Source organism: Notamacropus eugenii, chromosome 4, assembly GCF_028372415.1.
Source record: "Notamacropus eugenii isolate mMacEug1 chromosome 4, mMacEug1.pri_v2, whole genome shotgun sequence".
Taxonomy (NCBI): Eukaryota; Metazoa; Chordata; class Mammalia; order Diprotodontia; family Macropodidae; genus Notamacropus; species Notamacropus eugenii.
The window spans coordinates 321,668,763-321,696,378 of NC_092875.1; the positions used below are offsets into that span (position 1 = coordinate 321,668,763).

The 27,616-nt window shown below is 38.0% G+C and overlaps 1 protein-coding gene, 1 long non-coding RNA gene and 1 other non-coding gene across 6 annotated transcripts in view; 2 read left to right on the forward strand and 1 right to left on the reverse strand.

The window, feature by feature from the left end:
* The first annotated feature begins 163 nt into the window (after positions 1-163).
* Positions 164-244, forward strand: LOC140502908 (small Cajal body-specific RNA 18). Its single transcript, XR_011966631.1, has one exon.
* A 2,168-nt stretch (positions 245-2,412) lies between these two features.
* LOC140502852 (unconventional myosin-Vb) overlaps positions 2,413-27,616 on the reverse strand; it is a 556,148-nt gene continuing 530,944 nt past the window's right edge. For all 4 annotated transcript variants that reach the window (XM_072606904.1, XM_072606907.1, XM_072606905.1 and 1 more), the window contains 7 exons: positions 25,864-26,015; positions 22,267-22,356; positions 19,856-20,006; positions 16,523-16,808; positions 11,651-11,825; positions 11,015-11,095; positions 2,413-6,822 (listed from right to left, as the gene is read on the reverse strand). In XM_072606904.1, the coding sequence (XP_072463005.1) occupies positions 6,670-6,822; positions 11,015-11,095; positions 11,651-11,825; positions 16,523-16,808; positions 19,856-20,006; positions 22,267-22,356; positions 25,864-26,015 (1,088 nt within the window). In that variant the 3' untranslated portion in view covers positions 2,413-6,669. The remainder of the gene's footprint in view (positions 6,823-11,014; positions 11,096-11,650; positions 11,826-16,522; positions 16,809-19,855; positions 20,007-22,266; positions 22,357-25,863; positions 26,016-27,616) is intronic.
* On the forward strand, positions 16,805-22,272 carry LOC140502860 (uncharacterized). The gene is made up of 3 exons (XR_011966598.1): positions 16,805-18,186; positions 18,496-18,628; positions 20,287-22,272. It is a non-coding gene; the product is annotated as an uncharacterized lncRNA (long non-coding RNA).

Below are 27,616 nucleotides of genomic sequence, written 5' to 3' on the forward strand. Positions count from 1 at the left end.
GAAGTGATTATAGAACCGCCGGCACAGGGGATGGGAGGCTCGGGGTCGGGCCGGCGCTGCGGGGGGGGGGGGGGGGGGGGGGCGGAGCCGGGGGGGGCGGAGCCGGGGCGCCCTCCTGGGCGCTGTCCCCGTGCTTGAAGCTGGAGGTGGCTCCGTGGAGCCCTGGTCGATGATGACGTGGCCACTGCGCAATCTGAGTTCGTAGAACCAGGTGATGGAGAGTGTGCTGAGCGGACTGAGACCAGGGAGGCCGGCCCCCCGGAGCGCTGTTTGGGGGCCTTCTCGTCGCTGCCGCAGAAGGCCGTCTGATCCAACCCCCATCGTTTTTTCAGACGAGGAAATTGAGGCCCAGAGAGATTAAGCCACGTGCTCAAGGGTTCGGAGCCAGGGCTCCGACTCCCAGGCCAGCCCCCTTCATCTGTGAGATGCTCCTCATGGGAGGGTGGTTACCCCTCCAGGATCTGGAGTCGTTAGCGCGTTTTACTATGATAGCGCCCTTTGCTTTATCTACTGAGCCGAGGGCCACAGATGAGACACGTGGGCTGAGGGCTGAATAAGTGCCAGGAAATTGAAGCTCCAGGTATCACAGATAACCAGTAACGGAGGATCTTTGTCCGCCGGGAGAAGACAACACACCCAAAGGGCTGCTGGGAAGCAGTGAAGAGAGTCTGGAGAGGTGGCTAAGAGCCCAAGCAGCGCCGAGCCTGGGGTCAGGAAGATCTCTCCAGTCCCTCCTGGGTCAAGTGGGGGGAGCAACAGGATTGCAGGGACAAAGGAGAAAATTATAAAGTGCTTAGCGTGGTACCTGGCACGTGACAAGGGTGGGGGGTGTGTATACACATACGTAAACACATATGTAATACATGTATACACACACACATGTAACAGTATACACGTATATCTGTATGTACATCTTAGCTATTGTTATTTTGACCTGAAGGTCGAGATACCATAGACTACATGTAAGATATCTTAGGGATCAGGAAGAGATCTTGGAGGTATCCAAACCAACCTCTTCAGATACGGACACAAGTTATTTCTTCCCAATAATGATACCGTAAGCAGCAGAGATTGGAATATCACCTAAGGTTTACATAGCGCTTAAGGTCTGCAAAATGGTTTAGCTTATTTTGATCCTCTCAACCCAGTAAAGCACAATGCCAAGGAATGGAATCTTGGTGCTGATGCAGAGAGAAAACTACTGAGGAAGAAATTTAGGGTGGGGTTCATGGAATAAAAGAATCATCTTAATGGGGGCTGGGGGGGTTGTGCCAGAGAATGAAGATTGCACTGATTTCTAAACCTATTAAGGCACAGGGGGAATAACCTGGACTATGGAAATATCTGGGTCAGTCCGAAGGCTGAAGTTTGAAAACTTTGGGGCTGTTTCTTGTTATAACTCCAGCTTTCTTTTTAATTTCTCTGACTCTTGGTTTCTTACACATTCTAGAGATTTAAGGTAGAGGCAGCTAGGTGGTGCAGGGGATAGATCACCAGTGCAGGAGTCAGGAGGACCTGAGTTCAAATCTCTCCTCAGACACTTGATACTCACTAGCTGTGTGACCTTGGGCAAGTCACTTAACCCCAATTGCCTCATCCTGGGTCATCTCCAGTCATCCTGAGGAATATCTGGCCACTCGATTCCAATGGCTCTGGAGAAGTGAGGCTGGTGACCTGCACAGCCCTCCCTCACTCAAAACAAAGTCAAGTGCAAGTCATGTCATCATTTCTCTGATGGCATGGACTTCTTTGGCAATGGACAAACACACACACAGGTTGGCAGAGGCTTCATAAATTTCAGTAGCAGGGAAGCTGGTCTGAGAGAGATGGAGGTAGCAAAAGAAATTCACCTGTAAATGTGCTCATGGTACAAGACTTGAAACTTTAAAGATCATGGATCATATAATGTTAGCTCTGGAAGCGTTCTTATAGATTATTCAGCCCAGTTTCCTCCAGCTGTTTATGAGGAAACTAAATTTCTGAAAGGTGAAGTGATATACCCAAATATGGTAGTGGAAACACTAATTTCAAGATTACAGACCTGGATTCAGATCCTGTCCACTACTTCCTACCTGTGTGACCTTGGGCAAGTCACTTTAACCTCTCTAGACTTCAATTTCTTCATCTGATAAAATGAGGGATTGGACTAGATTCTTTTCATTAGTAAATCTATGATCCTCAAAAGCTATATTGCTTTCTAGAAAGATCAAATTAACTCACAGATCCACCACTCACATCTACATGGGGTAGGGGAGAGGATAAGGTTGGAAGTATATATCAATGACCAGGATGTTGTAAGCATACTGACCTCAGTCTTCTACCTCCAAGTTCTCAGAAGATAGGCTCTTTTTTTTCTCAGTCAAAATTTGGCTGCAAAGAGTTATAGATCTCATTTAGATTTGAAGACCCACATTTATTCAAAAGTATTTATTTCCACAAATTTTTATCCACAGCTGAATATTACAGTGACTATTATAAGCATTTTCCTATAAACAAAGATTTAGTTTACAGATTTGTTCAAAATGGAAAAAATATTCTTTATCAGTAGTATTTCGTCTATGATATCTGATTCACCTCCTGAATATCATTGAAATTCCTTCAGAGAGAGGCTGCTCCTCCTAAACATCATTTGGAGGCAAAAATGTTACATCCAACTCTGGCCAGGTTTGACATGCACTTTAAGAAAATGTTTAATTTTATTTCAGATTTATCCCATTTAAAAGTATTAAAGTTTATATAATGTAGGAAAAAAAGTTTTTCATCCAGTGACCTTTAAAATAAAAACAATATCACCTTATTATTTTTATTACTGTAAGAAAAAATCCCTCTAGTCTATTTCTTTCTCCTCCCCAACCCAATTCCATGGCATCAGGGTGGCAGAGAAGTGAACCATAAGTGTTTGGCTGTACATGCAACAACATCTGGCTTAAGTTAATAACACCTGATGTGGAAAAGATTTCTATGAACCATGACTAGAAGATCCTACCCTGTGTTTCACATAGTAGCTGTTTAGTAGTACAGGCATTATGTAGTCATTCAGTTATGATACCGTTGTTGCAGTAGTTTCAGGGAAATAAGGGAAAACTTGTAGTGTTTAATATTAAAAAAGCAACTACAGATTCCCCCCCCCCCTTTTTTTACAAGGGGATAATTCAGACAATTAAATGTGCTGATTTTTTTTCCCTATCTTTTCCCAAACTTCTAAGTGTTTTAAAATAACTTAAAAACCCAGCCCTAAAAACTCCAAAGGAGCCATTATTACTGACATGCCCCAGGAAAGTGGGGGGGAACCCTATGCACATTTGTGTAATGCAACATCCTAGTTGTTTCAAACAACTATGGCAGCCCAGATAGAAAGCAAATGCCTGGAAAAAGATGTCTTAACAGTGTCAGCAAGGATTAGTTAAGGATGTGCTATGTACATATAACTAATTCAATGTAATGGGACAGTTGTAACATAATTCTTAAAAAGCCCATCAACCTAAAAGTGATGTTATCTAATTTTTTTTCTTCTGTGATTTTAAAACAAATCAGAATGACTGATTGGATAAATCCTGCATCCACCATAATGTTCCTTAGAATATTAAAATCCTTCCCACAATAATGCTTATTCCAGGAAAAAGTAGCAATTGAGAAATCAGTTACCTTAATAACAGCTGAAGGCACAGTGGGAAAGGTGCTTATCTGAGATATTAACAAATATAGGTCTCAACCTTGTCATTATATTGCACTATATTCTTAAATCAAAATGCCATTCTGATTTCCATGGAATTGTGGATGTTTGCATGAATAAAGCTGCATTAAATGTGCTTTTTAAATGCAGGGAGTAAAAATAGTTAACAAAAGATTTTTATGTTAAAGATACGAAAGAATCTCCTTCCAAGCACAGGCTTAGTTGTAAGTTAAATATTATAGATCTAAACATTAAATAGCCGATTTCTATGTATTTCTATACTAATGTTCTATAAAAATCTTGTTTTTCTTTTTTTTAAAAATATAATACACATAAATTAAATTCTTTACAACTTCAGCAAAACACCATTATCCCTTAGCAAAAAAAAATTAAGAATGAAATCTGTGATTAATTAGACTATATATTTAGGAAAAAAACCCCTTCAGTAGATTATTTCCATTTTATTCCAATGGATAAGCATTAGATATTATAAATCCTTAGTTGCTGATATGATTAACTAAGGACCCTTGAAAGATGGGCACCTAAAAAGTCAGAGGAAGCTGATGGTATAAGACAGTTAAGGACAGTTGGCAGTAGTTGCCTTTATAGACACCTTTTTCTGCAGAAAGCTAGCATTTTCCCTTGTCTGGTGAGTGGACAGAAAGGCTTAAGGAAAGCATGAAAAACTTATGGGATGTCACTTGTACCTTTGAGCCAGCAAAGCCCAAAGGCACAGACAGATAAGGTGGGGTCCTGGCTCAGAGGGTTTTTTTGTGTGGGTCTCCAAGTCCCACTAAGTATGGAAACAAGATCCTAGCATACACTAGGAACGGGGAGGGTGAAAACCAATTTTTTTAAATATTTATATATTTGACCAAGTAAATGTGTTGAGTTTTTAGAGAAGTGTCCTCCACTGAATAGAAGGTTGAACTAGGTAGGTGACATCTAAGGTGCCTTCCAACTCTTCAGAGTCTCTGATGATCTGCTTTTTCTTCTCTTGAAGGGTAAAGGTAGCCTTTGCATATAGGAATAATTTTAAACTAAAGTGCTACAAAATCATTACAAGAGACTTTTCCAGTTATTAAGGAGGTAGTCACAGATGTGACACTTTCATATTAACACTGAAGATGAAACTGGTTGGTGACGCTATGGATATTGTCAGTGATATGTATCTCTGAATAAATCAGAAACAGCTTTAATTCAGTAGAAATAGCCAAAAACAAGTTTGTGTGTTTGTTGTGAAAGTAGAAGTGGTCATCTTAATGAAGGTTTGATATGATTTTCATCATAACAAGGGTGGAGTGTTCCACTGTTCTGAGACCACATGGATGAGGGTGATGATAGAGATGATAGAGGCCAGGAAGAAGGAAGGATTTGCTAGGGAGAAGTGGTAAGGAAAGAGGTCTGCATCTGTTTCCAGGTCCTAGGGGCCTTTTGTCATGGGCTTCTGAAAGAAAGTGGAGTTAAGAATAATGGGGTCATGTAACTGATAATTTGTGGAGTAATTAACTTCCCTGTTAAGAATCAGGAAGAGGGACCACTTGTCTCTGGTTAGCAAACTATGATTTCCTGCACTGGCAACATCCTTCTTCATATGATCACCATCTATTAATGGACTTCGGCTTTTTTTTTAAGAAGAAAAATCTATGACGAAGATAGTACACAGCTTTTCAAACTCAATGCTTTCTTCTGAAGAAATGTCCACTTGTAGTCTTAGAAAAAACTTACTTGTAAATGTCAAAATTTGGATAAGCATTATTAAGGGCCGGGAATTCCATCCCCTTATATTCTAGCAGGGAGACTACATATGCCTTTAACACAGTAACTCTGAACAAATGTTTAATGCAAACAAATGGATGAATGTCAGATATTGGGAGACTGCATATGCCTTTAACACAGTAACTTTGAACAAATGTTTAATACAAACAAATGGATGAATGTCAGATATTTTACTGGATTAAAAAAAAGTAGCATTTAAGTTAAAATCTATATTCATTATTTTCATATATTTTCAACCACTCATACATCTCCTTTTGAGAAGGAATTTAACTGCCTAGGGGATGCTGAAACGACAATGAAGTCCTATTTGTGAGCTCTCCTGTTGTGTTAGAGAATAGATAAATGACATTTTGGGACTACTAGTCTTCTCATTTACATTTTCTTTCATAAAGTAACACGGGGGAATTATGCAATACAAATAATATTTGGTTTGGATGCATTTACTGTGAAAAAGTTTTGGATAGGATCTCCTCTTGCTCAATTTGCTAGTCATTACCTAAGGGCACTGACATGTAGCAGCTTTAACTCTTCCTAAAGACTGAGACCAAGAAGTCATCTTTGGGCACAAACAGGTTTGTGTCATTGTGACATTTTTGCTCCAAAAAAGTAAAGTTTAAAATACTACTAAGGCCTAGGGAAAGAATAAGGAGGCCAACATTACTGGCATTGCCTCTGTAGTGGGGAAAAATGGGTAAACCCATCCCACTCACCAAACAACCCCCCACAAACCCACAACACCATTTCTCCTGCTTCCTAAAACAGTGGAAAGGAGAACATGTGTCAACCCCAAAATGACAAGTATCTGCATTTGTTAGAAGCTCCCTGAAGGCAATTTAAATGTCCAGTTTTTAAGTATTAAATAGCCACAGAATGAAGATTAAAAAGTTGGCCAATGTCTGCTTGACAAGATTGGTACATTGGTTATGGCACTGGGGAAGTCACTGTTTAAACTGCTATGGACTGTGCACTTTAGCCTGAAACCAAACTATTTAAAAAACTGTATTTCAAGTATTCTTATTTTGAGCTGTAGAATACAAAAGAAAAACAATCACATTGAAGATATGTGCCTGATACTGGACAGTTCAGCACTTCGCACAGGTTCTTAGGCTCTGGCTTGGTCCACTTTTACCACACTGAATTTGTCCTTCAATTTATGTCATTGTTTTCTTTTTGCTTGAACTCACTGAGACTGGAGCCAAGACAGCAAACATTTGTCTTCACACTTCGTTGAGGAACTCCAGGTTGAGAGCCGCAGGGATGTGAATTGAGTCCATGGTCAGGGAGGATGGGTTAAATGGAAACAAGACAGGGAACATGTGCTTGAAGTCTAAGAGCAGCTGCTGAGGGTCATTGCGATCTTGTAGTTGTGCCTGAGGAGAAGGAAACCATTAAGAATTCTGACTTTGCCTTTATTTCAGATGATGTGTTGTACCTTTAAAATGATTAGGTTCATGTATAATAACTTTTTACATGTCTTGAGAAGTCTAAAAAGTAAACTGGAGATCAAGTGGTCAGGGACCGCATCTATCTTAGAATCAAAGGAGATATAGATGGAAAGAACCTTAAGAATCATCTATTCCAACCTCCTCATCCTATAAAAGATGAAACTGAGGCCTAGAGAAAGGGGAAATGACTTTCCCAATATCATAATCTCTTAATGCATATAAAAATAAAAAAGTTCTTGGTTTCTATAAAGAACATACAAGAAATAGAATTAAATTATGGCAAATTTTGAGAGACATAAAGAAGAATTCTGGATTAGAAATGATACATTCTTTTCCTACAGATATTTTAAAACAGGAGAAAAGAATCAATCTAGCATGATTTGGGACTAGATGAACTAAAGGTATCTTTTTTGATCTGAAGATTCTTTATAGGTCCATCTCACATGTGGAAATCTCAAGTACAAATAAAAGGCACTGCTACTTGGATTCCCATATACCAAGATGAACGTGGAAAGGCAGGGTCGACATCTAAATTATTCTTAAAGAGTGTAAACACTCTATCTTCCAAAGATATTCAGTAGGATCATACTTTCTTTTTTTTAAAGGTTGGGGGCTATGACTTCATCTGTGTGGGTAATTCATTTTACCAATATAGACCGGCATCTCTTTTGCAACTTAGAGAGTTGCCATGGGCACTGAGAGGTGAAGGAACTTGCCTCTGCCACACAGCTAGAGAGTGTCAGAAGTAGAATTTAAATCTACATCTTTCCTGATGTCAAGTCCAGCACTCTCCAAATATGGAGGTACACTACTCTATTAGTAGTTCTATTATTACTAGTACTACGACTACTAGTTTTATTACTACTACTACTCCTAGTTCTATTACTACAACTACTATCTCTATTACTAGTACTACTACTACTATGAGTACTACTAGTTCTAGTACTAGTACTACTATTGCCATTCTTTCACTACTACTACTTGCTTTATTACTACTAGTACTACTACTATTACTAATAAAAGATACTGAGCAATTTGCTGTACATCAAGATGACAAAAAAACGTCTTTGGGATGAATCTTGGCACATAACATGAGTATGGAAGCATTATATGCATTTATGCACAATTCCCCTCTACGTTAAGGGAATACTTTGTAAGTTATTTTTATAACTCGGCAATAGTTAGTTCTTTATTTGAATATTCAAGTACAAATAAAAGGCACTGCTATTTGGATTCCTACATACCAAGATGAACTTGGAAAGACTGTGGGGGGAGGGCAGCATTTAAACTCTTCTTAATGAGTAAAACACTATATCCAAAGATTTCCAACAGGATCAGTCTAGGATTCCCAAGCTTAAAAAAGGTATATGGACGGCTTGCAGAATGAATGGACTAGAATATCATTGTGTCATTTAAAAACTGGGAAGATTTCTTTGAACTGCTTCAGTGTAACAGGAGCAGAACCAGAGGGGCAATTTCTGCAATCACATATGTATGCAGCAATGACCCAATGAAGACAACCAACTTTGAAAGACTTTAAGAACTGACTGATGCAGTGACTAACCATGACTCTAGAGGACAAGATGAGGAAACATATTTGTCACCTCTAGGCTATGGTCTGAAGGTGAAGAACGAGACATTTTTGGACGTTGCTAAGGTGAGAATTTGTTTGTTTGACCATACCGTTTGTTACAAGGATTTTGTTTTTGTTGTTTTTCTTTTTCTTGGGGGGGGGAGGGAGAGAAAATAAATGCTTTTTAATTGGAAAGTTTAAAAAAAGAACATGGGCAATATTAAAACAACTTGCAGAGGGTTTTGAGGATGGGGTGGATGATGGGGGAAAAGGGATAACACTTTAAGAATTATGTTTATAGATATTTTTGTGTAATTTTTTTTAAAAACTGTGCTATGCCAATAATTTAAAATACATAGCTATTATTTAACAGGAACCTTGAGGGGAATAATTTTGTAAAATGAATAATTACTTGAACTTGTAAGTTTAGTAAGTTCAGATTTCTGAATGTTGTCATTATTTTATAGCAAGGCCTACCTGAAATGATTTTATAGAGATGAAGGTAGCTCAGAAATGTATAATGACCACCTGGGTCTCCATTTCATTAAGGAGACCGTGGCCCATCAACGGAGGCAGCCTTGACAGAAAGGCCAGTGCTGGGGATGAATGCAAATGACACAGAATCTGCCTCTGGAGAGCTACTGGAAGGGTCATCACCCTCTTACAAGAGGCATGGCAAGAGGAAGGCACTTGCTGATTGTTCATGGTGTTGTCAATCACCTCTGTAGAATGGACCCTCACAAGATGAGGGCACTGCAGGCCTCCTCATCAGCACACTAGGGTCAGCATTATGGGTGACTGCCATCTTAACTGGCTTCTTTGGATCAGAAAACCTGCCTTCTGCATTTTTCCTATCTTTCCACTGACGATCTTATTTAATTAGATCCTGGCTCATTTCTGGTACTTTAAATACAACTGAACTCTTTCTTCCTTTGAGTCATCATCTTTTAAGTAAATCACCTTCTAAACAATTCCAAAGGCAGTTTATACTGGGTAGCACAGTGTATAAAACACACTGAGCTTGGAGTCAGGAAGAACTGAGTTCAAATCTGGTGGCAGACACTAACTCCTGGGCAAGTCACTCAATCTCTGTCTGCCTTAGTTTTCTTATCTGTAAAACTAGGACAGTAACAGCATCTGGCATTGTTGTGAAGAAAAATGAAGGCTATATCTGTAAAGAACTTTGCAAATCATAAAGAGCTATATAAATGCTACCTATCACCACCACCACCACCACGACCACCACCATCATCATCATCATCATTATCATCATTGGTTTCCCTTCAAATGGAAGGTTCTATAATAACCCAAATTCCTAAGGAGATTTGTAACATGTTGTGAATAAATACCCAAAAGCAATTTGATGGAACTAGCTTTTTGTAAAAGACAAAACAAAACAAAACATTATGTATTTTCTCTCAAGTTTAGAACATTTCCTTTTCTCTGACCTCAATATATTGTCAGGTTGTTGGCCTTATTCTTACTGATACAAATGTCTTCACAAACCTAGACTTCTCACCACTTCTCTCCTATCTCTTAATAATACTTATGGAAGTTACAGGATAGTTTTATTTTCCCACATGTACATTTGAGGAAGTCATGTTTGTACTCAATATGTTCCCATATAGCCACTAAGTGGAGAAGTTGTCAATGACTTTTGAAAATTTGTGAGAGTAACTGATATCTGTGTATATGTGAGTGTGTGTGTATGTAAGGGTAGGTCACTTAAATTTTTTGAACTTCAGTTTTTTCATTTGTAAAATTGGGATAAGAATAGCTATATACCTCTCAGGGTCTTTGTGAGGCTCAAATGAAATTACTTATGTGAAATGCTTTACACCTCAAGACTGGAAGGATATTCATATTTTACAAATGAGAAAATTGAGAGTTAAAGGAGTGAAGTGACTTGCCCATAGTCACACAGCCAGTTAAGTATCCCCAGGGAAGACTTCAAGTCTCATCTCTCTTGACTCCAAATTTTAAATACAACATGATGCCTGTGGCATCACTCATACACAAATGAGGTTAATTCACCCCCAGAATTATCTATGTCAGAGTCTTATGCCATTATTTAATAAAATACATATTTGTGTATGTGTATCTTTACAAACATATGTGTTTACGTATGTGAAATTAAAATGTTTTTCCCATTTTCTTATTTTTCCCCTTGTATTCTCATATTGTTAGGTGTGGTTATGCAACTTCCTTACATCCCCGTAATAAATGGAGAGGTTTATGTTGATTGTACACCTCTTAAAATCTGAGAGGAATAAGATTACTGTTCAGGTGAATATTGTACATCTACATTATGCTAATTTATGCATGGAAGATATTATATTGTTCATTCCTCTACTTAAGCAAATGGATAGAAAGGCAGAAGTGATTTCAGAGGTAACAAGGCCCACAGCATATGTCTTCTAGCATCATCTGCCTTTAAGCCCGTGTTTCTTAGGACAGACAAGTAAAGTTAAATTATATTTTCAATTCCAGTTACTAGTTCTGAAATGACCTTTATACAAAACTGATTAATATTCTCAGACTCACCTGAATTGTTCGTATGAAGGCTACAGTCACTCGTTCTTCAAATTCATTCAGGGGAGTGTAAAGATTGAGGATTTTGACAATCTGTTGCAATCAAAAGAAATGTTGGTCACAAAGGAGGCAATCCTGTCTGAACCTATAGAAAACTTCAAAGAACTTCAGTACCCAATACAAATCTGATCTTGAATCTGGACCCAAATTAGGAATAGACAACAGAGTCTGGGCTGAACCTGAAACCTGTCAATAAAATTCTCACACAAAATGCAACCCTCTACCATCTCCCCTAAATGCCATTTATTTTTATGCAAATAGATGTTTTTGAAGGCAAACTTCACTTCTTTTTTTTTGCCAAGTAGCCAGAATTTGTTTTCAAAAGCATTTGGAATTCTCTCTCAATGTCACTTTTAAAAATTAGAAAAATTCTTTACTTCCTGATCTAGAATGTACTTGTGTCATAGATAGTCTTGAGTTACCTACTTTGTAACAGGTCTATCTCCTCCAACCCTGGGGCTTTGCAATTACTAACTTTTAAAGGCAAGCACAGCAACCTCTTGAAAACAAGAGCCAACTTTCATTCAAACTAAGGCACTCTAGATGATGGCACTGCCAGCCTAGAAGCAGCCTATGACAAGCCCATACCTGCTGTGTACTGAGGGAGGTGCATAAGGTGCAAATGGCCTCAGCATCCTCAGGGGTTTTCTTTTTCAACTGCAGGAGCTGTGCTGCATGGATCAAAGGTTCCATCGTCTCTGCTGCTCCACTCTGGTGGAGATTCTTCCCTCGAAGCCACTCCTCAAGCTCACTTATGTTATACCTAGATGCATAAGTCAAAAATAAACTGAGGTGGTACAGTATGTAGAGGACTGGGCCTGGAGTCAGAAAGACCTGAGCTCAAATCCATTTCTAGACATTTACTAGCTATGTGACCCTGGGCAAGTCAATTTAACCGTTTTTTTTTTTTTTTGCCTTGGTTTCCTCAACTGTAAAATGGGGATAATAATAGCATCTGCCTCCCAGGGTTGTTGTGAGGATTAAATGACATGAAATTTGTAAAGCACTTAGTATGGCAAATGGTAGTGCTAAATAAATGTTTGTTTGCTCGTTTCCTTCCCTCCTTCTCTTCCTTCCTTCCTTTCTTCCTTCTCTACCTCCCTCCTGTCCTACTTTTCTTTCCTTCCACTCTCTCAAAGTCTCAGTGTTGTCCTTCCCATTGTCACAAAAACTTCATTATTTTATTTGGTCAGTTGTCTAAGATATAAATTAGATTTTGACCAGCAAAGTTTCCAGTGCTGAGGTATCTGAGATTTGCTGCTCACTAATGCCAGATTGTTGATGGCACATGTGCAGAAACATGGTGCTGTTATCTTTAATTTTGTTTTGCCTGATGCCTTATTTTCTTTCTTTTTTGGGGTGAGGGTACTCCTTTTTTAAAAAAGTTAATTTATTAGTGTTCAGTTTTCTGTAATCACTTCCATAAGTCTTAGATTATCTTCCCTCCCTGTCCAAGACAGCATGCAATCTTATATGGGTTCTACATATACATTCTTATTAATCACATTTTCACATTAGTCATGTTGCAAAGAAGAATTAAAATGAATGGGAGAAACCATGAGAAAAACCAAGAAAAAAAACAAAACATAACACAAGAGAAAATATTCTGCTTCATTCTGCATTCTGATTTCATAGTTCTTTCTCTGGATGTGGATGGCATTTTGCATCAAGAGTCCTTTGGGAATATTTCACAAAACCAATTAGTAAACTAAATTGGAGTTCTCTGCCTTTGGCTTGGGGAAGGGAAACCTTAATCATCTCAGTTTGGCACAGTGGAAAGAGCACTGGATTTGGAGTCAGAATACCAGATTTAAACCTTGGTTCTGCCACTTAGTCCTGTGTGAATTTTACCACAATGATTGACTTTTTCTTGCCTCAGTTTCCTCTTCTGTAAAATGAATGGGTTAGACTAAATGACTTTTAAGCTTCCTTCCAGCTCTGAGTCCACTGACATCTCTATGAACTTGTAAAAAAAAATTATGCTAGTTATTAGAGAACAGGTTATCATTCTCAGAACATCTGAGATTGAAAAAAACGGACATAAAATACAACTGAAAGAATGATTATTTACATTAAAATGATTGCTCAGCTTGCTTTAAGTAGTAGGTATCTATATACACTTCAGTGTTTCTTTACAGATAAAAGATTATATGATAGATGGGGATAGGAGCAAAGAAAAAGCCAGATTGGGAACAATTGCCTGTTGAAAGCCAGGAAAAGAAAATGTGCTTCCAGCTACAGTTTATGTGTTATCTTCCCCCATTTGAATGTAAGTTCCTTGAGGTCTATCTATCTTACTTCTGTTTTTATCCTTAATACTTCGCACTTTGTCTGGCACATGGTAAGCAATAAGTAATAGTAATCACAGTAATAAAGTAAAAAATGACATGTAAATACACATATAAATAAGTATGACAAAAAAGAAATCCTATATTTATTGAATCTATCACTCATCTATGAGTAAATAAAAAATCAATGTAATTCAATTTATGAGAGCTGGGCCTGACTTTGTGAAATTTAATTGATGCACATTTTTAGGAACACTTCTATAATTTGCAATGATGCTTATTTCTGATCTGGCCGTGCTAGAAGTGAAATCATTAATAAAGCAGTACGTGTGTAAGGGAAGGTGTCATAAATTCTAAACTGTTGTACAGCAAGTTCTTTTCTTATCTGAAGCCTCTTTAAATCATTCATTCATTTTGACATAATTGTTGTCAGCCTGTATTTTTTGTCATCTGGTTTTCTTCACTCTGCATTACTTCCCTCCTACCACCACACCTGTTTCTATGTCTTTAAATTCTTCATGTGTCTTTTTTTTTTTTTTTGGATCCAGTCCTAAAATTTCAACACTGTGTGTGAGGGGGAAGGCTGTAGAAATTCTCTCCATTGATTTTAATCATAACTCACTTATAACTTATAGTTTTATAAAGTTGCCCAGAAACACTAATGCACTGTTGGTGGAATTGTGAACTGATCCAACCCTTCTAGAGAGCAATTTGGAACTATACCCAAAAGGCAATCAAACTACACATAACCTTTGATCCAGCAATACCACTACTAGGTCTATATCCCAAAGAAACCACATAAAGGGCAAAGGGGTCCTACACGCAAAAAAAAATATTTATAGCAGCTCTTGCTGTGGTGGCAAATAATTGGAAACTGAGGGGGAATGCCCATCATTTGGGAAATGGCTGAACAAGCCGTGGTATATGAATGTAATGGAATACTGACAAGTAGGCAGATTTCAGAAAAACCTAAAAAGACATACATGAATTGATAGAAAGTGAAGAAGGGAGAACCAGTAAAACATTGCACACAGTGTCAGCAACATTGCACAGTGATCAACTTTGAATAACTCTGCTCTTCTCAACAATGCAATGATCCAAGACAATTTCAAAGAACTCATGATGGAAAAATGCTATTCATAGGGAGAGAAAGAAGTGATGGAGTCTGAATACAGATGGAAGAATACTATTTTCACTTAATTATTTTTTCATGTTTCTTTTTTTGCAACATGACTAATATGGAAATATATTTTACATGACTACACATACACAATGTATATCAAATTGCTTACTTTCTTACGGAGTGTGGGTGGTAAGAAAGGGAGGAAAAAATTTGGAATTCAAAATGTTAAAAGAATGTTAAAAAATGTCTTTATATGTAACTGGAAAAAAATAATATAAAGAAAAGAAATTTGCCCAGAACACCTAGGGTTTAAGGGACTTTTCTATAATTGCGCCACTGGTATGTGACAGAGACAGGCCTTGAACTAACTTCTTGGGTCAAAAACTTGTTCTCTGTTCTCTATAACACAAAACTTCTTATGTGCCAAAATTTTATCAGCTACCCATTAATTATTAGATACACAGATTGCTTCTATTTTTTTTTCCAATTTGAATATAGCTGTTAGGAATATTTTTTGTAGGAGAGTCTTCTTTTCCCTTTTAATAGTATCCTCTGGGTGTATACTTCTCAGGAATCAGTGGGTCAAAGGTATGTATGATTTTATAGCTCTTATATGTTACCAGACAGTGTTCAAATCCAACTAATCCAATATTTATTAAGTACTCACTATATTCAAGATATTATGTTTGGCTCTGATGATACAAAGGCAAAAAACAAAAACAAAAAAAAGCCATGTCCCTGTCCTGAAGAAGGCTATTCTAGGAATGTAATCATTCCAAAAAAGATTGCACCAAATTCATATTGCCACCCACTGTTAGAGATACCTCTAACAGTGAATGTTACAGTTTTAGGCTACTTATGCCAATTTTACAGATACAAGATGGTATTCACATCATTTTAGATTTTTTTTCTCATTAAAAATTTTTTTCTTAAGTGACTAATAAGTTGGTTTTTTTCTTTTTCTTCAATTTGAGAACTGATTACCCATCCCTTTGGTCACTAATCCACTGGAGAATCAATCTTCCTATTATGAATTTATGTCAATTGCTTGTATATTTTGAATGTCAGATTTATATCAGTAATCTTTTTTTGCAACTTTGCTTTTGTTTAATGAGATGTTCTTTTTCCCTTTCTATTCTGGATACATCATCTTTAGTAGTTTAAAACTTTCATTTTTAAATATCTCAACTTCTACAATTTAAAAAATTTACTAAATATATATAAACATTTTTCTCCTCTATACAATTATGACTGGTAAATATAACATTGTTTCAGATTTTTAAAATGATGTTTCTCTACTTGAAATTTTTAACAGTCTCTGTGGCAATATGTAGCTTTGACCTTTCAACTTTTTTACCCCACATTTCCGTACAACTTTTCTAATAATTTTTATTTAAAAATTGATTTCTAGTGCCTTATGTTGTATGATTTTGGTCCTAGTTCTCAGTTACCTATTCTGTTCCAATGATTTATTTTTCTATTTTAAAATCTGGAACCAGATGGTTTTGATCTTTCCTTTTTATGGATATCATTTGAGATCTAGTAGTGTGAGGCTTCCTTCCCCACTACTTCTCATAATTTTCCTAATATTCATGTCTATTTATTCTTCTGTATCCATTATCACTTGGTCAAATGCTAATGAAATTGTCCATTGATATTTCCATTGGTATTTTGTTAAATCTACAAAATAATTTAGGGAATAGTTCCATCTTCATGGTGTTGATTCATTCTATCCATGTACACAGATGCTCCTATTACTTAATCTTTAATTTTCTGCTAAAGCTATTTTAGGTTAATATACAGGTAAATGTTTACCACTTAAATGTCAAATGGTCACTTTCCCAGCTCTGGAAAGCTATGGCATTCTGGTGTTCTTTTTCAGGGATAAAGCATCTAAGCACAGTGCCTCACTTATGGGAAGGACTTAAATGTTTGCTGAATTGAGTTAAAAGTTCCTGCTTTGTGGTTACAGTTTGGGAAGCATGTGGTGTCCATTGTTGCTGTGGGCACTGTGGATACCCCTCCCCCTCTCCTCACCCCTTAACTTACCGGAGTTGCATGCCTGTGCTCCAAGAACAGACATCCTTCCTCAGGAGGAGATTGTTAAGGGCCACAGCATTGATCATATAGAAGAGCTGCTTAAACACCTGCTGGATGATCTCAGGATCCAGGCCCTGGTCACACATCACACTGTGAAAGGAATTCATCTGGCGTATGATGGCATCCAGGCTATAGGAATTGTCCCCATCCGCCATGCTGGAAGACCGCTTCCTATAGCCTGTCGGCTTCACTCCGGACAAACACTGAATGCTTTCATTTTCCAACATGGCAGACACTAGGAAGAAAACAGCAAGTGGGCTGAAAGATTTTCCCTATGAAACAAGATTATCCATTCTTATATCACTCAAATTCTCCAGTTACTCTGGCTTTTGGTATACGACACTAGAAAAATACTCAGGGACACAAAATTTATAAACATGCCTGTACTTGAGGTAGCTAGGTAGTACAGTGGATAGATCACTGGACTTAGAATCATGAAGACCTGAGTTCAAATTTGGCTTTAGATGTAGCTGTGTGACAGTCCAGGGCATGCCACTTAATCTCTGTCTGCTTCAGTTTCTTCATGTATAAAATGGAGATAAGGATAACATTTATTGCCCAGAGTTGTTGTGAGGATAAAATGAGATATTTGTAAAGAGTTACGCAAACCTTAAAGTGCCATATAAATGTTATTAATATTATTACAATGTCCTGCTCTATGATATTAATATGTCCTATTCATCCTTGGCATGGAAATTCTTACCCAAGAATCTCCATGAATTTGAAAGGGCTAGGAAGTGAACTCTAGAGAGCTGTCCAAGAACAGAGAGAAGTAAAGATTGCCAAATACTGTATAATGTGAGGTACTTCTTTCACATAGCCCTCTGGGCTTCAGGTAACTCTATTTCTGCAGAGGGGGAATGATGAGGAAATAGGTGAGAGGGATATTAGAAAGAAGTCATTGATTATATTTGTTTTGGAAGCATCTGGGATGAGTTATTCAATTGGTAATTCAGTGCACCTGCTCTGTGAAATAGACTAAATTAGAATTTTGTTATAATATAGCTTATTATAAGGAAGAATATGGTACGAGGTGGGTTCTTTTAGGAACTTCCTTATCTAAAGAACTCAAAACACTTTCATTTCATTTCATGGAAAGAGGGCGTGGACTCCTAAAGAAAGGTAGAGTAAAAACAACAAGAAAGATAGAGTCTCAGCTATTAACTCCTGTACCTGTGCATAGCCTGAGTAAACTGGGACTTGGCTAAAGAATAAAAGTGAAAGCATCTAGAACAAAGGTATTTAACCAGGAGTCCAAAAATTTTTTTAAATTGAGAATTGTTTTCCAATATAATTAGTTTGAAATTCTAAGTTTTCTATTTTATGCATTTAAAAAAATGTTCTGAGGACACCGAGGCTCCACCAGACTGTCATAAAAAGTTAAGAACCCCTGATCTAGAAAGTCCTATTCACTCTTTCTTGAATTTGAAAATATAAATCTATTTATTTCTTTCTTAGCTCTGAATCTTAGGTAATCTTTACCACACTACTAAATAAAGTATGTAATTAAGCAATTAGGTGGAGAGCAGTGAAAACCATGAATACTGAGCCTGGAGTCAGGAAGACCCGAGTTCAAATCTTGCTTCAGATGTTTCCTAGATATGTGATCCTGAGTAAGTCACTTTGCCTTTCTCGGACTCAGTTTGCTCATCTGTAAAATGGGGATAATAATAGCACTATCTTCCAGGGTTGTGGTGAGAACGAAATAAGATAATATTTGCATAGCATTCTGCAAACTTTAAAGCACTGTATAAAAACTATTATTATTATTATAAATATCTGTTAATTATTTAAATGAAATATATTCAATTAAATATCTGTTAAATAGCTCAAATTAAAATAGCACTTATATAGATTGTTTGGTTTATAAAGTATAATTTTCTTTGCAATGATCTTGAGAGATTATTATTTCCATTTTACAGATGAGGAAAAAGGGTCAGAGTGATGAAGGCTGGAAGGGGGCTGACATTCCCCACCCCCACCCCCTCAAAGACTGGAGTACAGGGACAGATCTCCTGGAATGAATTCTTGGACTCAAGCATTCTTGAGGTCAAGGTAAAGATTTATTATACTTTTCAGAGGGCAAGAGTTTTTAGGAAACCTGCAGTTTGAATGGCGTACAGGTAAAGTTTATATAAGATATTCTGTAGTAAAACATGTGCCAAATATGCTAACTAGGTGATTCAGGGCAGGATTAGGGAATTTTTAAGGAGTGATTAGTTCTTAAAGGAACATGCACTTGTAATATCTACTGCGAAGGTATTTTATCCAGAGTTCATCTGGAAATCGCCCAAGTGAGGGGCGGGGGGCTACATGGAGGTGTGGTTTTAGGCCTGAAACGTCACTAAGTCAGCTAGCAGTCAGGACCGACTAAAAAATGCTCTCATCAGCGTCTTGATAGACAAGATAAATGTAAAGGAGTACACATGTCTAAGTCTAGGCCGTACACAGCCAGCCCAGCCAGCACCAAGATGGTCCAAACTAATGCATTCTATAGATGCAGGAAGGGAGATAACACCTTTTGCTGGGGCATGCCATGTCCTTGGGCTGGGGAGAAACTGCCTGGGATAATATTTTGAGGCTCGGGAGAAATGTGTTTTTAGAGAAAAATGCGATTTTAGAATTGGGGTCCAAGTACATGCACCGAAGCACCCCATCAAGAGTATATTAATACTGCTATTAAGTGTCACATCCAGGACTAGAACCCAGGACCTCTGTTTCTGAATCCAGGGTTCTATTAAACCATTGTACATCTCCAATAAAAGAGAACCCAATTTCTGGGACAATCGTCTCCTGACTGGTACAGCCACACCTCCCCAGACTAACAAGGAGGTGAATGTTCACCTCTGGTTTCTCAGAGAGATATTTCGGTGCTCTCTGATAGGGTGATGAACATTTCACATCCTCTCTGCACAGGTGACATGGGTCTAGGTGCAGTGTGGTTCCAAAACATAATCACATACAGATCTAGTACCATGTAGTTATTAATCTTGTTGGAAGTTTATAAAGTTGTTGTTTTTCTTTTCAACTCTATTTGTCAAGACATATATAAATGGCATTTTGAAAAGGGAGTGTTGAAATAAACACTAGAACCCTTGCACAAGGCAGGTCTTCTTTTTCCTTAAACATATGTAGATTTACTTGGGAAAAAAAACTGCGATGTTCTCTGGGGACTCTCCCTGTATCTGTTGCATAAGTTTTTCTGAGGGGGTGGCAACACGGAACAGGTTATCCTTGGCCTCCAAACCTCACAGTCACATGAATTGCATAATACCCACTTACCTATCATAGGTTGCAACATGCCTTCTGTTATCTTAATAAGTTGCTGGTAAATCTGGATAGAGAGATCACTTAGGACTTGGCGGTACTCAGTGAGGTCAAAGTTCTTAAGACAGTGTTCATTCTGTTTGGGGGTGTTCTGGGTCATGAAGCCCTGGTGGGAGAAAATAAATTGGGAGAGTTCATCTGCCTGCCAGGGACAGGATGACAGCCCTCCCCTTGTTCTTTAGACTGTAGTTAGTTACCTCTGAGAGCCCCTCATTTCCTTGGTTTCATACTTGTAAAAAAATAACAATCAGTTATAATATTCTAATATTAGAACTCAGATGCTGTTCATGCACTGTGTAAAAGAGCAAATATGAAAGGAAAATTTTAGAATTTTGCATCTAAGAAGGACCTCAACAATCCTTTAGCTTACACTTTTTCTTTTATAGAGACGAGGAAACAGTGGCATGGAGAATTCAAATGACCTACCCTAAATTACTGAGCTGGCAAAATTGGGAACAGAACCCAAGTAAGATGGCATGTTAAATACTACTCCCTAAATACAAGTCACAGGGTCGCAGATTTAAAGCTCAGGGATCATTCTAGTCTAGTCCATTTATTTGACAGATGAGGAAACAGAGGCCTCGAGACATGAACTGGTTTCTCTTTGGTCACAAAGTTATCACTGAGCAGAAGAGTGATTTGAATTCAGGCCTTCTGATTCCACACCTGACATGCTTTGCACTGTAGCCTGGAATTTCTTGTTTTGGCAAAAGCTGAAAAGTTTTCTGGTCTCAGACCATCAGACATACTTAATATGTGTTCTCCTTCCTGATAATTGGGTATATGGGAGAGAGATTCACTCTTGTGAGGCTTCCCAGGAAAGCCCCTGCCCATCTTTCTAAAGTCTTAATTTGCTTCAGGAGGTTCTAGATTAGTGGCTAGGCATACTGCAGCTGGAGGGTCAAATCCAGACTGCAGCTTGTTTTTTTAAAGCCTGGAGGTAAGAATGATTTTTACACTTTAAAATACAACAAAACTTTATTTTAAAATATAAAAAATATTCTTTACTCAAGTATTATACAGAAGCAGGTTGGTGGGCCAGATTGGCAGATGTCTATATCACGTGGGCTACCTGACAGATGGATATGACACATGTATGTCATATAGAAAGACATAGAACACGTGTTCTGACCCTCCTGCTCATTAGGGGGTTTCTGCAGAACTCTCCTTGTGGGTCCAAAGCACATGGACCACCAGAGTTTGAGATTCTTCTGGATATTTCAGGGTGGTTGTCCTTTCTTCTCTTGTTAGAGGACAATAAAGTATGAAAGAATGACTTTTTTTTTTTCTTAAGGGAAGACAATAAAGTCATCTGCTATTAAGACCTTGAATTAATGCTAAAAGTGACTTTAGAGAGCCATTCCTTCATTTAACAGGGGAAGAAATGGAATCTGAGAGAAAGGAACTGACTTGCCCAAAGTCATACAACAGTAATGAGCAGACAGAATCAAACCCAGATCCCATGAATTTAAATCCAGAGCCCTTCTACCAGCTCTATGATGGGAACCAAGCTTCTTTTTAAAACACCATCTGAAAATGTCCACATGCCCTTTTGTGTACTGCCCAAGCTAACCCTGGGACAGACTGAGCTCATCTGACATTTTGAGGGAGACAATGGGAAAAGAGTCCACTATCAGCTGAAATTAGGTGATGCTTTTTTGTGAAGAACAACTGTTTCAGTGCCTGGAGGTCAGGGTGCAGCCAATTTAGCAAAAATTCAAGATATTTTTTTAAAAAATACATGGTAGGTTTTGCTAAAGCCATGGTGTTGTAGTTAGACAGCTGGCCTCAGAATCTGTAAGAGTAGGGCTTTAGTCCACACACATAGTAGCTACAATGGAGTCTGGAAAAGTTATTTATCATCTCAGTGGCCCAGGCAACATTCAAGAATATAAGTCGCAAAACAGCTATCAATCTGCATTGGTAGAGAGAATTTCTCTACTGGGAGGTCTGTACAACAGTCTAGGCATCAGAGATTTAGATAAAAGAATATTACACACACACATACACAGACACACACCTTTCTCTGATGCCTCACTGTGTGGCACAGAAGTGATCTTGGGTTCTTAAAGGTTATGCTTGTGGAACACGAATGGTTTATACCAGTTTAGAAAGGGTTCAAATACCGCTGATGGACCAGCTCAGCTAGATTTGGGAGACGGACTCATGACCAGTCTTGATGTAGGGCAATGATATTTCCTTACTTTCTTACTTTCCCTACTTCTTTCATCTTTTCTCCCCCTTTCTCTTCCCCGCCTCCTTTTTACTTTCTCTCCTCTCCCTCCTTTTCTTCTCTTCCTCTTCCTCTCCCTCTTTACCCCAGTATTGATGTATTTGGTAGACTGACCATAATGTCCTTCTCTTACCTCATCCCCACTGTACTGCTTCAAGCAATGAAGAAGGCGGCATGTATTGGATAACCAAAAGGATGTCATCTCAAAGTCCTCATTGTGCTTCTGGAGGGGAAAAGAAATTTACTGAATGAATGCGGGCCATCTATTTTTAAATTATCTTTTAATCTTATTATTTAAATAATATTACATAAAATATACTTATCTTATTATTTTATTATCTTATATTTTATTCCATTTTTCCACTCTACTGTGCCTGATTCTCAGTGGCTTCTACTCTGTTATCCACAGGGTTTTAATTAATGATAATCCACAGACAAGGCTACTATTAAGAAGTTATTTGGTTGAGTTGTTTCTCTAACCACAAGGATAAGTTTTTAGAAAATGCCTCTCTCTCACTCAGTCCTCCAGTGGTACACATCTGTAACACAGCTAGCTAGCATTAAAGGTGTTATCCATGGCAGCAGAAAAACATGATATTAACTGGGCATATGCAAGATTTGTACCTATGGCACAGTCCTTCCAAACACCATACTTTAATCAACTGAGCTAATCCAGCCAGATAATTCATATATATGTAGTGCTATAAGGTTTACAAAGCATTTTCCTTACAATCACAGTATTCAGTTATCCCTTCCACATCATGGCGATTATCCATGTGCAGCTCTCCCATAATCTGAAAAATCTGAGTAAAATTTTTTGGCCGTCCCTTCATACCAGAAAAGAAGTCTGATTTATTATAGTATTAAAAGATAATACACACTGATATTATACAATACTATACATATATTTTACGAGTTTCTGAGTTTCTAAATTTTTTCTGTGTCATCTGTGGCTTCTGCAAAAATTCCCCCCCAAAATTCCCACTTAATTTCTTATAGCATCCCAAGATATATTGAAACTGCAGTGGGGAAAGTTGCGATGTGAAAGTGATAATTGTATTAGGAAGACACAAAGGTCAATAATGGTTGTATATAGAAGAACTAAGAGTGGTTGTATAGAGAAGAAGCCAAGTAACTACTGTAACACACCAAATGGTAATAGGACATTATCCAGCTATGAAGGTGATGGTGAGACTGTGGATATTGCTTGTATGTCTATGCAATTTATATCCTGATAGATTGTAAAAATACATGGTCTTTGGGATCCATCATCCAAGGAGGAGCCTCAGTCTAGGCCAATGACTTAGATCAACCATAGGTAGAGAAATGATTGGTTCCCAGAAGTCAGAGAAAGTAAAAATATCCACCACCTGTTGTTGTGTCTGTCAGCTCAGCCAATGACTGGATCTAGGGTGGGATTACAAATTCAGCCAGGGAAATAATAGTAACACATGGTGGGTCTCAAAATTCAGAAAAATTCAGCCAAAGAGATAATAGTAACACATAATGGGTTCCACAAGTGTTAGCACACTTTTAAGCTAAAACTTTTGCGATACTGTACAGAAAATTAAGGTTTGCTGGGAAGCCTCATATGAACTGAAGTGAAGTGAGCAGAACCAGGAGAACAATGTACACAATAATCAACTGTGAAAGACTTTGCTATTCTGATCAATGTAATAATCTAAGACAGTTCCAAAGGATTCATGATGAAAAATGCTATTCACCTCCACAGAGAGAACTGATGAACTCTGAGTACAGATTGAAACATACTTTGTGTGTGTGTGCGTGTGCACGTATGTGTGTTCTTTTGGAACAAGGCTGATGTTTATTATGTTTAAATGACTTCATATGTATAATTGATATATTTCTTGCCTTCTCAAGGGGTCGAAGAGGGGCAGGAGAGATTTTGGAATTCAAAATTTAAAAAAAGAATGTTAATTTTTAAAAATGTTATTGGCAAATATTTAATGAAATAAATAAAAATATATTTAAAAAGAAAATTGAGGTTTGTAAGTGCTTTTCTCACCACAACCCTGTGAGGTAGATAGTACCAATATCATAATCCCCATTTGACAGAGAAGGAATTGTCTTTTGCACTTAAAATGTGGGTATTCCCTAAGACTGCGTATTTTGCCCTCTCCTCTCTTCCCCAACAATCTCTTTCATTCATGTAACTTCAACTACTGTCTCTGAAGGTGATGCCCAAACTTATATTCCTGACCTCACTTCTGAGCTCTATGCCTGAATTTTCAGCTGCCAGAACTCCTCCATCTGGATATACCATCTGTACCTCAAATTCCAAAATCCAGCTAATCAATCTCTTCCTGAAACCCTGTTCTTCCTTCTGTCTTCATTATGTCTCTCTGTGACAATGCTATTCACCTGGCCTTAGGATTATCTTTGATTCTTGCTTCTCATGTCCCTAAAGTTACCAAGTCTTATTGGCTCTTTTTCTGCAATTTCTCCCCTATCTATCCCTTTTTCTCTATTCTCACCACCACCACCCTGGTATAGATCCTCATTACCACCAACACACACAATTGCAATAGCTTCCTATCAGGTCTTTTTGTCGCCATTTTCCTCCCTCTTCTCTTGCCTCAGTATGTCTTCATAGTCCTACCAAAATGATCTTTTTTAATGAATAGATTGCTTGGCTCAAAAATCTTAAGTGGTTCCGTAAGGTCTTCTATATAAGTTCAAATTCCTTAGCCTAGCATTCATCCTCTATAGTTGGTATCACCCTATTTCCAACCTTAAACTGCTATATACTTCAGCCACTCTCTGTAGAGAGTAACCCAAACACTCAACACATCTTCCTGCCCCCATGACTTTGCTTAGGAATATCATTTCTTCTTCTCTTTTCTTATCACTTGGTCAGCATTTATTAAATAACCATCCTTTTAATAACAGTTCACATTTATATAATGCGGTAAAACTCACAAAGTTCTTCATATATATTATCTCAGTTGATCTTCAAAGCCCAACTCAAAAGCCTCCTCCTCAATGAAAACTTCCTGGAGATCCACCTGTTGTTAACAACTTGTACCCACCCACCAACCTCACAAAGTACTTGGCTTTGCATCTCATTCATGTATGATTGTATATTATCATAATCTCTGTGTTTGTGTCATGTGTACCACTAGACTATACCCTTTTTTGAATACTTTTTTTGTCTCCCCTAGTACCTAGAAGGCAGCTTAGGTGCTTAAAAATGTTACTTGGATAAATGGATGAATATCTGGTTTCATAGATAATAGCATATTCGAAGCAAAAAAACAGAAGGGGGCGGGAAGGAGAGTTAGAAATCAGGCACTATTTCAGCTGAATAACTAACAGCCAAATATCATAGGAGCAGACAAACTAAAAAGCAGACACAAAATTGAAGTACAATTATGTATGTTCATGGCAATGGCCATGAATCATCCCTAAAAGTTGATATTCCTGTGAGTATCATCAGTTAGGAAGCAGGAAGATTTCCCTTGGAAAGGTTTAAAATATAAATTGTGATGCTTGGAGAAGTTCAACTTCTGTTAGCTGAAAGATGAGTTTATGTAGAGCCCTCATTCATGAAGGATGATAAATATACAGGAGGTATATAGCTGGGTCATTTGCTGATGGAGAAAGAGGCTTCTAAGACACTCTCCCTCCTTTCCCCTCTTCCCCTCAAAGTCCAGCCAGGCTGAGTTCTCTCCATTTCTTTTGAATACCAGATTCCCTGAACAGTAATTACCTTTAGTACTTTCTTGATGCCATTGATGGTTGAGGTGAGCAGGGAATGGACTTTAAGGTCATCATTGACATAGTCTGCATGTCTGATACACATGTAGAGAATATAAGCAGGAAGACATGGAACTGTGCCTGACAGAGCCTGGGGTTTCAGATCTATCAAAAGCATAAGAAACAGAAGAGTTACTATTAGGAAGAAAACTGGGGTTACGTAACAGCAAGGACTCCAACATACACAGGAGGGCCTGCTGCACAGGTTCTTAGATCTGCTTTTCTAAAAGGAAAGCAGCTTTTGAGGGGTCAACAATCACTTTAATCAAGCACATGTATCATTCACTTAGTTCAGGGGACAAAGTCAGCACCCTGAACTTCAGGAAAAATACAAACAGCGAAATAAAGACCAACAGACAGGGCTTCCAAGTGTCTGAACATAAGTAATATGTACGTCACAGATTAACAGATAGATACAACTGTCTGACCATTACATGCATACATAGTTACCAGAGAGAGAAGCACCAACATCTGGGCTTTCAAAGCTGAGGAGCTCCTTAACGGCAACCCAGAGTCTCATCTGGCCAAACAAATACTTCCATTGAGTAAGCCCCAAAACAAAACCTCACCTCAAAGTATTTATACACTTTTCAGAGTCAGAGGGCATCACAACCACAGAGAACCAGTGCCTCATTACAAATTAACAAAAGGTTAATAAATAAAAGGCCTTTCTACAAAACAAATCTCCCTTGATTAAGCTTACCTTAATGGGCAGGTCCATTAATGGGGGGAATTCTTTAACTCTCATTAACATAATTAACATTACAGGTTGCTACAGTCTTGGTTCACCATGGAAATGAATGTAATGAATACAAGAGTAAAGCACATTTTAATAGTTTAAGTCTTAAATGGTTAAATTTATGAGAGGTAAGGGATGGGGCAGACAGACCACCTGAGTATCCCATTTTGCTCTCATAACTGCAGTTAGCATTCCTGGAGGGAGGAGTGAACAAGTCCATAAATACACTTGAAGCCACTTTCCAGATTCCATGGCAGTCTCTGGGCATGTAAGTCTTTTTGTTCTTCCCTCTCTCCTCACACTGCCCTAGGCACAGGTACTCAAACAATACACCACCATACTAATGCCAGGATAGAGTGTGGGTATATATTTGCCCTAAGGAAGTTTCAGGAGCTCTACTTTTCTAAAGTTTTTTTTGGCAAGCCTGGATTTCCTAGCAAATGCTACTGCACAGAATTAATTCACCTAGGAATTACTCTGGATTTATTTTTAAACCTTCTCTTTTTATTGTTTGGACCGCAACGTTCCAGTGTTCTCTCTGGCCCTTCAGTTCTATATTAGAAGGATAAGCAAGCATGACACTCACAGATTCTTGGGGTGCATTTGTGCATCAAGACAGAAGTTTTTAGAAAAGGAAAAAGTTTACATAACCAAAGAAACAAACTGAAGATAAAGCTAGCTTCCAAGCCTGCCCTGGAAAAATCTCCAGCGCATAAAATTACTTTCCATTTGGCCACCTCACTCTTATGTCTGCATTCTCTTAATATTTGCCTTCTTCTCATCAGAAGTTGACATAATCTCCTTTAGAAGATGGGATAACAGCAACAACAGCTAGAATTTTAAAATGCCTCATATACATACGATCTCATTGGATCGTCCCCAACAACTCTATGAGATTGTTTACCAGATAAGAAAACTGAGGCTCAGAAAGGTAAAGTCACTTGCTCAGGGTTACACAGCTAGTAAG